The sequence below is a fragment of the Sylvia atricapilla genome, chromosome 4 (genome assembly GCF_009819655.1).
Source record: "Sylvia atricapilla isolate bSylAtr1 chromosome 4, bSylAtr1.pri, whole genome shotgun sequence".
Lineage (NCBI taxonomy): Eukaryota > Metazoa > Chordata > Aves > Passeriformes > Sylviidae > Sylvia > Sylvia atricapilla.
Genome location: NC_089143.1, coordinates 32566808 through 32585008, shown reverse-complemented (window position 1 = coordinate 32585008; position 18201 = coordinate 32566808). Strand labels below are relative to the sequence as shown.

Sequence of the window (18201 nt, the reverse complement as noted above, 5' to 3'; positions counted from 1 at the left end):
TCCATGTGTCTCCTGTTGCTCCTGTGGAGCTGGGATGCCTCTGGGAGCTCAGCAGCAATTCCAGTGCCTGCCCCAGGCTCTCCAGGGCTCTCCTTGGAGCCAGGAATGCCGATTTGGAGCCACAGCCCTCGCTGGTTTGGGAGCTCAGGAGTTTCTCCCCTGTGTTCCATCTCACCCTTGCAGCGGTGGCAGCTTCTCCTCCCTGGTGTCTCCCTTGACCCTGGGGTCACCGTGGCCCCTCTCCAGAGCTCATCCCAGGTGGATGCTGCTCCCCCAGCCCTCCCCCAGGAGCTCGGTGCCCTTCCCCATCACAAAGTGATTGGCTTTGGCAGAGCAGGGAGAAGTTGTCCCCGTGGGTCCCTCCCGGGGCTCCCTCTGGACCCTTTATTAAAATTCCTTTCCACATTGGATTTTCCAGCCCTTTCCGAGCACCAGAGGGGGAAGGGCAGCCCCTGCCCCGCCTGTTGGAGCCAAAACATTTGGAATATTTCTCTGCAAAACCCCTGTTGACACTTTCTTCATTTCACCCTGACAGCTTGAATTAGGTTTTATTAGGGAGCTTGGCTACAAAGCCGGCAGCCAGTTCCCTTTTTCTCTTCCCTTTCTTTTTTTTGTTTTTTGTTTTTTGCTCCCTGGCCTTGTCATTTACGGAGCACCCCAGAGTGCTGGGGGTCAGCCTGTCACTCACAGGGCCTGGAGGTCACCACAGCTGCCACGGGATCCGGGACAGGAGCTGTCATTATCCCAGACAGTTCCCTTCAAGCCTTTTCCTGCATGACACAGCCCATGGCAGAAGGCAGAGCTCCCATTTTAGTTGGGTTTTTTCTTTTTTTCCACCCCCTGCGCCTAATTATTTTGTTAAAGCAGCTCCTTGTGTTTGTTGGATGGGAGGGTTCTCCTTTATGTGGGACTTGTTTCACTTGAGGGAAGTTTGGAGCTCTGGGTGGGTTTGTAGGGCTTGGGACATTTTATTATTTTCTCTATTAATTGGATCAGCGCAGGAAAACTTCCTTTATCTCCACAGTGCTTTCGCCTTTTTTTACAAGTTGAGTTCATCAGGTTGTCTTTAAAAGGATCCCCTCACTTTTTCCAATGGGATTTCCCATTGGAAAATAGGGAGTGTCTCTGGAAAACAGTGGGTGGAAGGATGATCAGCTCTTATGCCCCAAGACTTGGGTTTGGGTTGGGTTTTTTGCTAATTAAGCCCCAAATCCTGGAAAGACTTGGGATACAAAGTTCAGGGCCACCTTCCACCATCCCAGGCTGCTCCAAGCCCCAGTGTCCAACCCAGCCTTAGACATTCCCAGGGATCCAGGGGCAGCAAATGTGGGAATTCCAGCCCAGCCCCTGCCCACCCTCCCAGCCAGCAATTGCTGCCCAAGATCCCAGCCCAATGTCCCCTTTCCCAGTGGGAAGCCATTCCCTGTGTCCTGTCCCTCCAGGCCTTGTCCCCAGTCCCTCTCCAGCTCCCTGGAGCCCCTTCAGGGACTCTGAGCATTCCTTGGATTTTTCCCTTTTCCAGGGGAACATTCCCAGCTCTCCCAGCCTGGCTCCAGAATCCTGAAATGTTGGAGTGGGAAGGACCTTAAATGCCATCCCATTTCCACCCCATCCATGATCAGGGACACCTTCCACCATCCCAGGTAGATCCAATCCCCAGTGTCCAACCTGGCCTTGGACACTGTCAGGGATACTGTGGCTTCTCTGGGAAATTCATTCCAGGGCCTCCCCACACTCCCAGCCAGGAATTCCTTCCCAAGATCCCATCTAACCCATTTCCACTCCCCAGCTTGCAGCATCCCAACACCCCCCACCTTTCTCCCAGGATCACTTTGAGGTTGGCTTTTGTTTCCCACGTCAATCCCAGCTTTGGGGTGTGACCCCTCTGTCAGGTGGAGCAGGAACAGGAGGCAAAGGTCAGCGGCTCCATTGACCAGGACACTTCCTAGCCTTCCCAAGGGGAATTACGTCTCCTGCCCCTCACTGCAGGAAATAATTTCTGGTGCAGTCAGGGCTAATCCAGAGGCAAGCTCAGATCCAAGGAGCTTCTGGCAGGGTGGGTTGGCAAAACCTCCTGGAGAAAGGAGACGTGGCACTGTGAGCACCTTGGAGGGGCTGAACCCCTGAATTCCAGCAGTGCTGCCATTCCAGACACCTGGGAAAGGGCAGGAATGGGCTCCAGAAGTTTCCAGTCTGGTGATCCAAGACTGGAGCCAGGCTGGGAGAGCTGGGAATGATCTCCTGGAGAAAGGAAAAATCCAGAAGGGAATGCTCAGAGTCCCTAAAGGGGCTCCAGGAGAGCTGGAGAGGGACTGGGGACAAGGCCTGGATGGACAGGACACAGGGAATGGCTTCCCACTGGGAAAGGGGACATTGGGCTGGGATCTTGGGCAGCAATTGCTGGCTGGGAGGGTGGGGAGGGGCTGGGCTGGAATTCCCAGATTTGCTGGAGCTGCCCCTGGATCCCTGGGAATATCCAAGGCCAGGTTGAATTCACCTAGGACAGTGGGAGTTGTCCCTGCCCATGGGGTGGGAATGGGATGGGATTTAAGGTCTTTTCCCACTCAGACTGTTCTGGGATGATGGGAGCTGTGCTGTGCTGAGGAGCCCCTGTGTGGAATTCCAAGGGTCATTTAAACCCCTGGTCCTTCTAAATGGTCCTTCTAAACTCATTCCCTGTGACCTTGCTCAGTCCTGCAATTTTTTCCAGTTTTCTTTCAAGATCCTTTCCAACCCAAACCATTCTATGCCTCTGTAAGTTTGTCTAAAAGCCCAGAAAGGGCTGAGAGGGGAATTTTTTGGGATTTGATGTTTCACCACTGGAGATCTTTTCCCTTGTACTGAACATACAAATCCCCAATGCTGGCGGTCGGGTTGTGCTGGTTCCATGGATGGCTCTTCCTTGGGCTAGTCCAGCCCCTCTTGGATGGGAGGCCAAGGAAAGTGGGATGTGCAGATTTTAATCCTGAAACGTGGATTAAAAAGCCTAAATTGTTGGGTTTTGGTGTATTTCAAACAGCTCTTGTGAGCTCTGTCAGGGGTGAAGCAGGGGAGAGTCAGAGAAGGAGAATGAGGAGAATTCCTGCTGATTTTGCTTTCCATGGAGCATCTTGCAAATCCCTCTTTAAATTTTACCTTGCAGCTCCACGGAGGTCGACGACATGATCAGAAAATCCACAAATCTGCTGCTGACCCGGACCCTGAGCAACTGTTTACAGAACGTCATCAAGAGGAGAAACGTTGGACTGACAGAGGTGGAATGTGGATTCCCTTGGGAATGGAGGGACAGGACACAGGGAATGGCTTCCCACTGAGAAAGGGGACATTGGGCTGGGATCTTGGCAAGGAATTCCTGGCTAGGCTGAAATTCCCAAATTTGCTGGGGCTGCCCCTAGATCCCTGGCAGTGTCCAAGGCCAGGTTGAACATTGGGGTTTGGATTAATCCAAATCTCCATCAGATCTGTGAGGGTTTCCAAACCCTTCCTGCGTGAGGAGGTGGCGTGCCAGCCCCCACCACGCTCCAGTAAGGAAATGACACCAACCCAGGGCGTTCTGCATCCCCGGGGGGCTGGCAGAGATCTGCTCACCCCACACCTGCCAGGGCCAGACCTCATGGTTCCTTGTTAGGGCCCGTGTGATGCTGCTCAGTGTCACTCAATTTGGGTTATTTTTTCGGGTTCAGTGGCAGCCAGGAGCCTCCTGATGTGTCCTGGCAGTGTTTTTTTTTTTTGGAGCCCTGAGTGACAGCTCAATGTAGGAAAGTCCTCCCCCCCCCCAAAAAAAAAAATTGCCTCCCGTGGTATTAGTGGCTGTCATGGGAAACGCTTCCCCCCAAAAATTATCTTGGATTTAGGTGTTGTTAAAGGAGGAGAGACTGGAGCCCGTAGCAAAGCTCGGTGTGTTTGCACAGTGTCAGCTTTTCACGCCAGGATTCTGTGGATTTGTCATCCCTTCACCTGGCAGCGGGGCTGAAACCTTTCCTTTGCCTTCCCAGCTTGTCCAGATCATCATCAACACCACCCACCTGGAGAAATCCTGCAGGTTCCTGGAGGAGTTCATCACCAACATCACCAACATCCTGCCCGAGACCGTCCACACCACCAAGCTCTACGGGACCACCACCTTCAAGGTGGGCAGGGCAGGGGTCCCGCCCCTGGGAGGGGCTGGGAGGGGTCTCCTGGAGGAGACAGCTGGGCTTAGTCCAAGGATAATTTGATATAATTCCAGCCTATTTTGGGAAGGTTGCACCATCGAGTTTTGTCCTTGGGAGCGTCGCTCCTGTCGAGATCGTGGGAGGTTTTCTCCTTAATTTACAAGCCCTAATTAGCTGAAGGATTAAGGAGATTTTAAACAAAATCACGATGATTTGTTTCCTATTTAAATAAATCCTCACTTGAGCTTGTTGGAGCACTGTGTCATGGACACCAAGGCTCCTCTTCCACCCAGGAGAAAGAGTTCCAGAATTTATATTTCTCTGTCTTTCCACTCCTTTTAGCATTATCCCCTAAAATCTAGGGCTGACAGAAACTCCCACGTTTTCTAGCCTTTAAATCCCACTCCAGGAGTGTTTGCCCTGCCCTGATGCTTTATATGGGATCTGGTTGGGTCAAGTGTGGGATGCCTGAGTTGTGTGCTGTGGAGATCCAGAGGTGGGAACAGCAGGAATGGGTTTGGTGAGGCTTTTACTGAGGGTAGCTCAGTCTCGTGTCCCCAGGGAAGTCCATCCTGGCATTGTCTACCTGTCTGTCCTAAAGCTGAGTGTCCTGCCCTTGTTCTGGCAGAGAGGCTCCTGAACCCCAGCCCTGCTCTGGGTTTGGTGGGGTTTCCACAGGGGATGTTCCTGTCCCATCTCAGCATCACAGGATATTCTGGGATATTCATGGGATATTCACAAGGAACTCATGCAGGGACTGAGCCACAACTTTGGTGTTATCAACTCCCACCAACGGAGCCAATGTCTCCTGGATCTCCTCTGGATTTGTCCTCAGGTCACACCAGGGGCGAAACCCAGCTTGATCCTGCCCACCACAGCCTGGTGGTCCTGGTCCCACTAGCCTGAGGTTGCAGCAGCCTTGTGGTTTCCTCCTTGAGCTTTGGGGTTGAGTCGTCTCCTGCTCTAAAGGTTGGGTGAAACTCCCACCCGTTGGAGGATGATGTGGAGCCCCCATCTCATGTGGGATCTCAGTGGTGTGGAGCCCCCATCCCATGCAGGGTCTCAGAGATTTTGAGCCCTCATCCCATATAAGATTTTGGTGGTGTGGAGCCCCCATCCCACATCCTGCCCCATTCCCAGGATGCCCGGCACGCCGCCGAGGAGGAGATCTACACCAACCTCAACCAGAAGATCGACCAGTTCGTGCAGCTGGCAGACTACGACTGGATGGCCCTGGAGCCAGGCAGCAGGGCCAGCGACTACCTGGTGGACCTGATCGCCTTCCTGCGCAGCACCTTCGCCGTCTTCACCCACCTCCCGGTGAGCCCCTGCTGCGCGGGACGTGGGGCTCTGGGTGACAGAACCAGTGTGATCCCAACACAAGCTGTTTCTTGTTCATATTGCATGGCAGATAGAGATTCTGGGTCTGCTGTCCATCTCTGGGTTGGCCGAGCTGCTTCTTCCTGAGGGGAAATGGGAATATCTGAACCAATGTGATTCCAACAGAAGCTGTTTATTGTTCCCATTATGTGGCAGGTATAGATTCTGGGTCTGCTGTCCACGTGGGCGTCTCTGAGTTGGCTGAGCTGCTTCTTCCCGAGGCAGGCACTCATCCTTCAGGACATCCAGTTGGTCAAGTGTCCATCATCACGTTGTGCTTCCGCTATCTAGGGTTTACATTTTTTGCAGACATTTTCTCAGGCTCTCTTCTTATTTTCAATCCTGTTGTTTTCTCTGTAACCTTGATGAATTCCTGAGAGCTCTAACAACAAAACTGCAGGTGGTTTGATAATATTACTCACAACCAGTTTGGCTGGTGCATCAGAGTGGCCTGTTACACAAATACATTGCTACACTCATCCCTCCCTCCTGCTCCGGCCTCTGCTGGGAACCCAAACTCCATGGGCTGTGCTGGGAACAGGGCCTGATGCTGTGGAGGATGTAGGAAATATTCCGTTTTTAAAGGAAGGCTTCAGTAGGACTTTCCCCGTTATTTGCAAGTCTGATTTTATGGGGTTGAGACTCTATCCCAGCCCACCACGTACCAGCATGATCGTCATTTATTCCCCACCTGTATTTTAGATATTTAAACTTCCAGTTAATGACCATCCAGGATTGTTTTTTCCCAGGAAAATCCATCCTATGGGTGCATTACTTGAGTTACAGCTACGTTTCCAAGTGTTTGTCAAGTCCCTGCTGCCTCCCATCCCAATATTGCTCACTTGGAAGGCACCATATGTTTCTTCCTTCTCTGCTGTCTAAAGTCCTTGTGTTTATGTTGCTGTGGCCATCAGAAATGTGCTTTATGTTGCTTTCTGCAGTCAGCTGAGTGGTGTCTCATTGGTAGGAAAAATCTAATCACCAGGGAGGTACCTTTTTGCTCCAGCAGCTGGTTTTTTCCTCCTCTAAATGGGATTTGTTCTGAGCTCTGTGGATACACTCTCGAGAGGAGCTGGGACCAGCAGGTATTTGGAAACAGCAAATCCCCTGAACTCTGTGGTTGTTCCAAAAGCAATTTCAGATCTTCCTTTCTTTACAAAACTGGGATTTATTTTGCTGCTTTCACAAGCAGGGAGTAAACAGGAAAGGGAAGATTTAATATTTCCCCAGTGGCAGCTTCCTTCATTCTGTTCGTGCTCTGGGATTCTCCTCTGGAAGGAGGCCCCAGAGCTGTTTTGGGAGGTGTCACACCCCCAAAACGTGTCTTTGGGCATCCCAGCAGGAAAATCTGGGAGCAGGAGCAGCTCAGGCTGGTTTGCTGGGGGAGAGAAGCCCCCAAAAAAGGACTGGAAATGCCTTCTCTGCTCCTCTGCACCTGTATTGAGGAGAAGTCACTTTCTCAGCTCTGTTATCAGTGGGACAAACTGACAAATAAAGTGATAAATGAAGTGTTGACTCCCGAGCAGAGAGGTGGGGAAGACCTAGATCCATCTCCCTGGCCAGGTTTGTCCCAAACATCCCCAAGCAGGTGTCCTGTGGCAGGTGCCTTCCACCTGAGAGCCAGGGGAGGCTGGAAATGGCTGGATTTCTTCTTAAAAAGAAAGAAAGAAAGAAAGGAAAAAAAAGAGCTGTGGGTTGGTTTAGCACCTGGAGGCTTTCACCCATCAGGCTGGGAATACTGAGGAGCCAGTAATGGGATCTGACAGGGAGATTGGTCTCTGCACCGGAGCATGAAGCAGCAGAGATGAGCTGGGGAGGGATGCCCACAGTGATTTATGAGGTGGGCCGTAGTGATTTATCTTCCTTAAATATTAATGTTTCCTTTTGGAGCCAGGCAGGGTTGGTTTGGAGCCTGGGAGGACTTGAATTGGTCTAAAAAAGCACCAGGACAGATCGAGGCAGCCTTTTGTTCTTCCAGAAGTGGGTTAGAAAAGCCCCAAAGCTGAGGATTTTCCCCTGAAAAAAAGGGGCTACTCAGCCTGGTTTGGGTCTCAGCTCCACGTCTGGTTTGTGGGAGCTGCAGGTTTGGGATTTTTTTAACATTGATTGGAGTTTTTTCTTTATGGATCATTTTTTTCCTGATGGATCACCCAAACTGTGGGTGAGAGCAAGCCAGGAAGGAGCAGGGTACATACCAAAGGCCTCCACATCCTTTGGTGTAGAGGTTTTTCATCCTTGTAGGGTTCAGGAGATTTTTTTTCCAGTGGCTGATTTAGGAGCACTCCTGGGGTTTGCTGCTGAAGTGCAGGAGATAAAGGTGTTGTCCAAAGCGATGCAGAAAATGATGGAGGTGTTTGTTAAAGCATGAAAAATGTGGGATGGGCATCAGTTGGGGAAGGAAAGAACAAGAGGGGGTGATGGAACATTTCCAAAAAGGAAATTTCAAGCTCTAGGAGGGTATTCAGGGTTTTGGGGACAAGGTGAAGCTGATCCAAACCCATCCCAGCCCATCAGCACTAGAGGTGTGATTGGAAATAAAGCACCATGGCTTCGGGGTCTGAGAGGAGCTGTTGCCCTGTTTGAGATGAGTTTTCAGCCTGGTCCCATAAAATCCAGGATTTTCACACTGCCAGTAGCTCCAGGACTGTGCCCCATCCTGGGCTCAGGTGTCCTTGGAGCACCTTCACTCCTGTGTGCACCACATTCCTCTTCTCCTGTCCTGTTTGGAAATGCCCCCATCTTCCCAAGCCAATTCTTGTTGAATTTATGGGATTTTGGCCAAGTGAAAAGTGTTCCCTTGGTGTTGAAAGGTGCAGTTTTGTTGGTCCCCTGCCTTTTGGAGTGACACCTCCACCTTGCCCACAGGGAGCCTCAGTCCGGGCGTGTCGGAGTTCCTGAGCTAAAATTCCACCTCCAAAAAATCCTAGTCACGGAAAAGAACAGAGCCCAAAGTCCTGAGGCTGCAGAAATGCACCATGACGGGGCTGAGTGATCCCATTGTCCCATTGATGGAGCTGCAGGAAAAACCTCTCTGGGGTCATGGCTCCAGCTGGCCCCAGGGCAGCTAAAAAAGTGGCCTTGGGAGATCCTTGGGACTCAACACTGGAGAGGGGGTGAAGAGCTGAAAGGAATCTGAGCCAGGATTTGGGATTAGGGTTTGTGTTTCCCTCTTTAGGTTGAATTTTTCTTATATTTCTTGGGAAATCCCAGAATTATTGTAGTGAACAGTTTGGGTTGGAAGGGCCCCCTAAAGGTCACCTGCTCCAAGTCCCTGCAACAAGCAGGGACATGTTCAATTGCATCAGGTTGTCCAGAGCCATGGCCTTGGATTTTCCAAAATTTTCTACCATTTCTCGGGGCATCCAGCAAAAATGACCCAGCCCAAAATCCTGGTTGATGGATTGGCCTAAAGAATCTCCATTTTCTCTGGAGCTCAAGCCGGAATTTGAGTAATTTATTTTTCCTTTCGAGTAGACATTGTGAAAGATGATGTAAACGAGTTAATTCTGGGAATTCCTGGGATTTATTTGCACATTGCAGTTTTCTCGGGGACATCTTCATCTGTATCAGGTTGTCCAGAGCCATGGCCATGGATTTTTCCAATTTTTCCACCATTTCTCTGGGCACCCAGCAAAAATAACCCAGCCCAAAATCATGGCTGGTGGATTTGCCTAAAGTCTCCACTTTTCCTAGGCCTTGCAATCCCAAATTTTTCCTTTGGAGTAGGCGTTGTGGGAAACGATGAAAACCACTCGATTTTGGGGATTCCTGGGACTTATTTGCACGTTGCAGTTTTCTGGGGGACGGCGTGTGCCGGGGGGCAGGAAAAGTTCACTGAGAACTTCCCGGGGTTTTTGGTGCATGCCAATGCTGCACGAAATGGTCATGGTGGTTTGGAGCCACAATTCCAGAGTGCTCCACTAAGTGCCCAAAAATGTCTCGGAGCAAATGAAATGCTGATGGGAATCAAAGCGTAATTAACATTTTGGCTCCCGAGGCTGCCCTCTTCCTGCGTTAACCAGGCAGAGTCAGTTCTTGCTGCTGCTGCTGTGGAGTTCATTAATATGGGATACTCGGGTCTCCTTTAAAAGAAAAACCTCTTTTTAAGGGGAAAAAAATCAGTACAAAAAGTGGTTTAGGCCTTAAAAAAAAAAACCAAACCCAAAAAAAGATGGTTTCTGGTTTTTCAGCAAGCAAAAGGCCACGGCCTCCCAAAAATGAACATTTCCAGCCTAAGACTTTGCAAAGAATGACTGAAAAAGCCTTTTGTCTTTGATGGCTGATTGTTGTTTTTATTTCTTGTTGGACAAGTTAATGTAAATGGCATTGACAGGGCTACTCCAAACACACTGATTTGTTGACATTAAGCTCCTCAGAGATGGAGGGTTGTGTCAACACCTCCGCTGAACTGTCAGGTTAACAAAGCAAGGATGTTTTCTTGGGGGAGGGGAGTGGGGCTGGGGGAAGGAGGGGGGGTGTTTTGTTTTTATTTTCAGTTTCCTTTAATCCTCTGTTAGTCTTGTATCTCGATAACCTCCTTTGGAACGGAATCAGGGCAGGTCAAGAGGTGAGGCTGACCTGGGAAGGGGAAGCAATCTTTCAGCGATCCAACAAATCCAACCTCTGCCGCTGAACGCTTCAGTGTGAACCCTCTGCAGAGGAGGGTTTTGATTTTTTTTCCCCCCTATTTTTTTTCCCCTTTTCTGCTTATTTTTGCCAGATGGCAGGCACAGATTTCAGCTGGAGCCGTGACGGTTTTTTGCCTTCTCTTGGCATCTCTTCCCCCCCTCACGAACAAACGGCCCCAGCAGCTCTTGCTCTGGTAGAAAGAGCTTTGCAAGTGTTTATTTTCTTTCCAAAGAGAACGATTGCCTGTGTTTTTATTTGAAAAGTCAAATCCCCCCTGGAATATTTATAAGCCAAGGCCCTGTGCGTGGAAGCAAAATGCCATGAACTTTGCACCAACCACAGCCTCAGCCGCGCTGGGAGGGACCCAAGTGGAAAATAACCATCAGGAAAACATCTCAGGAGCACCAGAGTCACCTCTGGGTTTGCACAAGCCCAGTCTGTGCAATAAATAGCTCCCCTGGCCTTTGGAGGAGCTGAGCAAGCCCTGCTGGAGCTGATCCCAGGGTTTGAGATCCATCACCTCTTGCAGGTGGGATTGCTGAGGAGCAGGGGTTGGTGACGTGCAGAGCAGGCAGGAGAGCTGGAGAGGGACTGGGGACAAGGCCTGGAGGGACAGGACACAGGGAATTGGCTTCCCACTGGGAAAGGGGACATTGGGCTGGGATCTTGGGCAGCAATTGCTGGCTGGGAGGGTGGGGAGGGGCTGGACTGGAATTCCCAGATTTGCTGGGGCTGCCCCTGGATCCCTGGGAATGTCCAAGGCCGGGTTGGACACTGGGGCTTGGATCCACCTGCGATGGTGGGAGGTGTCCCCACCATGGATGGAATGAAACTGGATCATCTTTCAGGTCCCTTCCATCCCAAACCATTCTGGGATTTCATGTTTTTTCCAGAAAATAATGTGGATTCTTGACACGTGCCATCTCCCAGTTTGGATTTGGCCAATCAGCACCAAAACAAAGCCAAGAGGACTTTCAGACCTTCCTTCTGGTTCAGCAAACCAAGGCCTCCCATCCTTGGAAATAGAGAGATGTTTGGATCAGGATGCTCTTTAGGGTCCCTTCCAATCCAACTCATTCCAGGATTCTGTGACAGAATGACAACAAAACTGCTCTTGTGGCACTCTATTCTCCTCCTCTTCCTCCTCCTCCTGCTCCAAGCAGCTCCCAGGAGCTCCCATTTTGCTTTCCCAATCCTCTGTTCCCATTGGAGCATCGAGGGTGGGGTTTGTGGTCACCTCTGCTGACCTTTGGGCTCCTCTCTGCCTCTGACTTTGACCTCTTGTGTTGTCCTCTGTAGGGGCGGGCAGATGTCCACTCCACCATGTCGGTGAGTACCGGACGCTGCGTCCCATGCCTTGGCTCTGCCCCGCTCCCACCTCCAGGCTCAGGGTGGGGAAGTTGAACCAGAAAAAGGTCCTTTCTGTCAGCCAGGAGGAAAGGAAAAAAGATGGATTGAAAGTTGAAATCGATGGGATGAATAATTCTGGGATAAATCAGAGACCAAAGGAAAGAGTTTCTGTCGCGATGGGTCACTGAGTTGTTGATTTTAGAGCATTGGAGTGGCTCCTTTCATCACCCTGGAATACCTAAATCTGCATGGAATTCGGGAGAATGCCTGATATTGCGGAAACCTGGGTGAGATCCTCACGCTCTGCACCAAAGAGAAAAGATGTTTGTAAAATCCTTGCTCCTCGTTCAGAGAAATTTCCGATGGGGATTCTAGCTAGAAATTCCTCCTGGTTTGAGGGATTGGACCACTAAGCCTTCCCTCAGACCAGAGCGGAAGTGTCCAAAGCCAGGCTGGATGGGGCTTGGAGCAACCTGGGATGGTGGAAGTGCCATGGCAGGGAGTGGAACTGGATCATCTTTCGGGTCCGTTCCATCCCAAACCATCCTGGGATTCCATGGTTTTTTTTCCAGAGAATAATGGTGGGTCCAATTTCCCGGATTGGATTTGGCCAGTCAGCACCAAAACAAAGCCCAGGAGACTTTCAGACCTTCCTTCTGGTTCAGCAACCCCCCTGTGATCGTTGTCATCTCTGCTTGTTCCGTGTGCAGGAGGAAAACCCGTGGTGTTTCCAGGGAAAGACGGCAAACAAAGTGCTCTGCAGCCACCTTGTTTCCTCTATTCCCATGGCTGCAAACCCAGGGAGCAAAACCCACCTGGGCATTCTGTGGGCTTGTCACATCCAGAGCCTGGACCCTGCTTCTGCTTCCCAGCCTTTATTCCCTGCTCCTCATGGGAATCCCGAGCGATAGTCCCGATATTCCCTGCTCTGGTAGGACGCTTGTTCCCCTTTCCCTGGAAACTGAGCCTGGCTAAGCCTGGACTATTTGCAGGCTCCAGGCACCTGGGGGTGTTTCTAAGTCAACACCGAGGTCTCAAATCAACACCAGCTCCTGGAGAGCCTTGTTAAAGCAATCCCAGGCTGGCTCCCATCAAAGCAGCCAGGATGCTCCAGGCATTCCCTGCAGCCAGGGGTTTCCAGGAGCGGTGTTGGATGTCAGGCGTCCTCCATGGTGTCCTCAGGGTGCAGCCAGAGAGGGGAGAGATGCAAAAAAGCCCCTTTTCCCCCCCTCTGGCTTTTCCAGGCTTGGAGCTGTTTAGAAGCCAGATGTATTTATTCCTTTAATTGGATCCAGTGCCTAGACAGCTCTGGAGTCAGCTTCCTATGGAGAGGGGGGCATTACTTTCATTAAGGTAAATCAATGGAAAATAATACCTGGAGCTCCCCTGGAAAGGGTCAGGGATGGAGTAATCCCTTTATATGGAGGGGCTTTTCCAGCCTGCTCTTAGTCAGGCTTGTTCTTAATGGCAGCAAATCCCAGTTTTCCTTTTATCCCTCCTAATTTTCTGTTCTCTGCCTACTTGGGATTAATTGGCGGGAATAAATCACGGAAGAAGTGGAAAAATAAAAGTGGGATTGCTCGAAGTAGCAGGACAAAGGAGGAGTTTTAGCAGTTAAATTTGTTGAGTGGGAAGTCATTGTGGGTAATCCTGGAAGTTTAAAAGGTAAAAAAACTGGGATGCAGACATGGACAGAGCATGAGCAGCATCTAGAATCTTCCCTGCCTGAGGCTTCCCACTCCAGAAGTGATCCCAAAGCTTTTAGGCTTGGCCTGAATGAATGTTCAGCAAAATTCAGTAAAACAGGGATGCCTTGAAGGGGAGAGGATGGACTGGTGGCTGGAGCAGCCCAGTCCTGGTTTCCCAAGTGCCTCCAGAATCCCAAATATTTGTCAGGATGGAGGGGTCAAAACAGGAGCTGGTGGTGCTTTGAGTGTCCAAATCCCATGGATTTCCTGCTGGAAGGGGCAGGCTGACCCCTGATTAACCCAGGAGCTCTGTAAACTCGAGTCTGGCTAAGCCAGGTTATCTGGAATTCCGAGGTTTCCTTGTCTGCTTTCAGCAGTTGAAAAACCAGTGGAAGCCAAAATGCCCAATCCCATAAATCCTTTAAACCAAGGTGTGCTTCCGTATGTAACGTTCCCTCTGTGGAGTCACCTCGGCACGGTTGGCTTGGAATTTTGTTTTCCAAACTGGGATTGAGGGAGCTGTTGGATGATTTCTCTTGCTTGCACCTCCCATCCCTAAAAGAATGTGTGGCACAGGGAATTTGGCAGCCGAAATTCCAGCCCTGGGGTATGGAATCCAAATTCCTGCCCCAGAGCCTCAGCCCGGACCTTCCAAAAATCCTACCAGGAGGTGGAGTTTGGGTTGGGATTCTTTCAACCTTTGGGAAATTTAGGGGAAATCATAGGATTTGCAATTTCCTGCTTTCCTTTTGTTCCATCCACTGCTCTTCCAAGGCTCTGAAGTTGGGAATGTGGAAAGAGACATCCCTGAACAGCTTCCAGAGCACTCCACACCTTCCTTAACCCATCCATGGGAGCTGCCCTGGAGGAGCCCAACCCCTTTGGGGGGTCCCTGTGCATAGGGAAGACTTGAGTTGAGGGTGCAGGGAAAAGTTGGGTGCTCGGGGTCATCGTTTGGAGCCACCACCATGGCTGATGCCACCAGTGTGGGTGAAGATGGTTTTGTGACCATCACAGAGTCCCTTTCTACAAATGTTTTCCCTGGATCTTACAGCCTTGGGTAGATGGAATGGCAGGAGTGGGAAGAAGTCTCAAAGTGCAGATCCCTGTGGAATTCTCATAGAAATCTCCTGGAAATCTCATGATCCTCTGGAGTTTTTTGTCGGGTTTCATGAAGGGCAAGAAATGAGGAGAACCTGAAGGGTTAGTTAAAAATCGATCACTAAATTCCTACAGCTTTCCCCATCTCCCTGATTTTGTCCCATCTTCTCCCTGGTTTTGTCCATCTTCTCCCTGGTTTTATCCATCTCCTGGTTTTATCCATCTTTTCCCTGGTTTTTAGCTCTAACCGCAGTTTTGAAATGGAAATTCAAGACGTGATTCAGTTTTTTTGGGAAAAGACAAGATGAGCCAAAGACTTGGACACCACTTCCACTGGTCACTCGGGTCTGCTTGGAAAAACCTCTTGGGCTGAGCCTTGCTGGCTCATGGAGCAGCAATGGAGTGGATTGGGATTTTTCCTTGGAGCTCATCCTCTTTTCCCAGTCTGTTCGACATCTGGGGCAGTGGTTGCGTCTCCTCCAGGCCCCATACGTCACCCCCATGTGCCGAGCCTTCCCCTGGCATCCCAACGGGCGGGGATCTGCGTAAATGGGGGATCTGGAACCATCCCCACATCCCCATGTGTGCAGAGGATGAGCAACCCCCGGGGTCACCATCCCCGGAGGGAGGATGAGCGCTCCAAACCTTCTGGATCTTTCTTTTTTTTTTTTCCCCCCCTCCTCAGACATCCAATTATAATTACAAAATTATTTCGGGAAGATGGAGCCATTCAAGTGGCTCTCTTAGAGTTTTCCTGCTGCCGTAATTGGCAGCTTTGCCCTGATAAATCAGCAGAAACAAACGTGGTTCTTGCTCTTCATAAGCGAGGGAAAAAAATAATAATAAAAAAAGAATCTGCATTTAATCAGCTTTTTGTTTCCAAAATGGCAGCTGCTTTGTATTTAATGGAAAATCAGGCTCTTCCCAATGGAAAGAATGTTATTCCCAAAGCGAATACAAAAGAAAATAAAAGCCACAAAAGAGGAGGATGAAATATGTCCATATTTTTTTTTTTTAATTTTTTTTTTTTTCCAATTTTTTTTTTTTTTTGGGGGGGGGGGTCTTGTTCGTTCCAGTTTGGAGCCGTGCACTCCGATCGTGGCTGGGCCACAGCTCTGCTTTCCATCAAGGGACTGGAAAATCTCGGATCCTGGGCACAGATACCAGGAGAGAGCCTTGGGAGACACGGATAGGACCAAAAACCCAAAGGCTACTTCATGTTCCTTGTAGGAGGCTTCAGGCTGGAAGCGGAGAGATGTACATGGTATATTGGGAAGGAATTCTTCCCTGTGAGGATGGTGAGGCCGCCCTGGAATGGAATTCCCAGATTTGCTTTGGCTGCCCCTGGATCCCTGGCAGTGCCCAAGGCCAGATTGGACACTGGGGCTTGGAGCAGCCTGGGATAGTGGGAAAGACTCATGGAAGGGATGGGAATGGAATGGGATTTAAGGTCTGTTCCAACCCAAACCATTCCAGGATTCTGGGACTTCGAGGCCAGTCTCAACTTCCAGGTGGGACAGTTGGGATCAGGTGGTTCTGTGGTTGTTGAGTGTCTGCAGTTAAACCCAGTGGAAAACCAAGATAAGGATTGATTTATTTATTATAATTCCTAGAGCAATTCCTAGAGTAATTCCTAGAATATTCCCTAGAATATTCCCTGGAGTTTCTCAGTTTGTGATGTTGACCCACACCAAGCCTCTAGACTGGCAGGAATCTTTCCCACTTGTGACTGGTGTGGAGGTCCTTGGGGAGATCCTGCAGCATAGCAGGAGCCCCGAGAGCAGCTCTGGCTCATTCTGGGTGATCCAAGCTCTGCACCAAACAATTCCCATGTTCTTGACTCCCAAAAACCATTTAATTAAAAACATCCTGCCCTGCCTTTGGATGTCAAACAAGGAAAAAGACGGAGATCATGAAATCTTCTCTTTCCTTGGATTTTTGCATTTGTGTGTATCCAAATGTCCCCCAGCAGCTTCCAGAGATCTCTGCCCACTCTGGGCTCTTTAAGGCTTCAGAGGAGCTGCCCTTGCTCAGCTGTAGCAGCTGCATCCGAGGCCCTTCCCTTCCCCACCCCTGCCCATCCTTCTATTTATTTTCATATTTAACAAAAATCGTGAAGCAGAAGTCACTCGTTGGCTCTGAGAGAGGGACAAATTGTGTGTTCCTGCTTCTGCTCGTATCCCAGAGCCTCTGAGATCCTTAATCCCACGATTTTCCGTGGTTCCAAACTCCTTGAGTTAGGCTTTTGCTGTTGGTTGTTTTTGCTTCTGCTTCTCAGGCTTCTCAATGATTCCAAGACCTCTTGATTCCTTCAGAGGAAAAACCTTTCAATGGAGCTGGCTACTCCACGCATTATTAAAGACCCGAAAAAAGCCCCAAACCGGCTAAAACAGCATTCAATATTTTTAATAAAAGCTCCATTCAGCCCTGTCTGCAGGAGCTGGTTGTGACCGTCACCCCCAGTGTGATTTCCTTCTTCCTTGAGCTTCCCCCAGCTCCAGCCAAAACACTTCCAGCTGTTGACCTTGGGCATCTTGGACACAGCCAAGGTTTTCTTCCTCTTTTATTGGAATGTCAGAGATTGGTATCGGGCTGCAGTGCCTGATTTATTTTTGGTGTGGCGAGGATAATTGCTGGACTTGCTTTTCTCTTTTCTTCCCCCTTTTCCTTTTTATTTATTTATTTATTTGAAATGTTTAAATATATGGGAGTTCAGCTCTGCCATGTGTTGGTCCTGTTGTCAGATCCCTTTTTCCCAAAATATCATCAAGGTGGGAAATGTTTGCCTCTGGCAAGGGACATCCCGTGGAGTTTTTTTCCACACCTCTGGAATGCAGCCACTGAAACAGGCTCAGCTTCCCCAGGAATTTGAGAGAGATCCCAGGTCAGGCAGGGCATGGAGCCTTCCAGGTTAATTGAAGCAGCTCCACTTTTGGCCCTTTGGAATTTTCCAGCTGAGTTGTTCTTTGCAGGAGACAAATTCCGGTTGGAGTTGGGTTGATTGGTGCTGTCCTCCATAGGTTTTTCCATGGTGAATCTGAGATCTTCCATGGTGGGACGTTGTCTCCTGAACTGAGTTAGGGATGGTCAAAGTCAAGGCCAAAATCCCAGTGTTTTTACTCAGGAAAAGCTCCAGCGGTGGAACTTTCCTGAAATCTGGTGATTTGCTGATGGCACTGAGGGTTCTTCTGTGGGTGACCACAGCCTGCCTTGCCCAGCCCAAGGTTCATCCCTCCCAGAGCATCCATCCTTCTCCCAAACCAACAATTCCAGCTCATGGGATCGCTTCTAAAATGGCAGATCCTGGGCAGGAGAGGCCCTCCACATTCCTAGGAAATCAGGGCATGGATGCCTGTCCCAGCTGGGGTGATGGTTTTGGCTTCTTTTCTTCTCTGCCGAGGTCAGGATGAAAGACACAGGAAATGCGAGTTTCGTGTTCAGACTTGGATGTTTATTATTTTTTATCTATTTACAGGCTCACCAGCCGTGAGCTCTGACTAGCAGGTTAGAGAAGAGAGACAAAATGGAGCACCTCTAGCTCTTTCCAGGGTTATTTAAACACTAATTACCCAGTAACGAGGTGACACCTGTATTATTTATATTTCTGACCCAATAGTGACCACCCAAGGCCCGCAATGGGGACCTTTTTCACCCAGTAACAGAAAACCACCCAAACCCGTGAAGAAGAAGGACAAAGACAACACCCAAAATCCTCCATCTTGACTCACATGTATTGCTATACACTAAAACCTCAAATTCTAAGCTTCTAGGACTCCAACATCTGGGAGTAGCAGGATGGATGTTGGGGCTGTGGAAGGGACGCTGCTGTCCTGGTGGTGGCAGTGACATTGGCCATTCCATGTCTCCCAATGTGGATGGAATCCGAAATGCCTTCCCAA

The 18201-nt window shown here is 49.9% G+C and overlaps 1 protein-coding gene across 1 annotated transcript in view; it reads left to right on the top strand.

The window, feature by feature from the left end:
* EXOC6B (exocyst complex component 6B) overlaps positions 1-18201 on the top strand; it is a 269597-nt gene that overhangs the window by 162941 nt on the left and 88455 nt on the right. The window contains exons 16-18 of the mRNA XM_066317540.1: positions 3143-3254; positions 3996-4130; positions 5295-5474. Coding sequence (XP_066173637.1) covers positions 3143-3254; positions 3996-4130; positions 5295-5474 — 427 coding nt within the window. The remainder of the gene's footprint in view (positions 1-3142; positions 3255-3995; positions 4131-5294; positions 5475-18201) is intronic.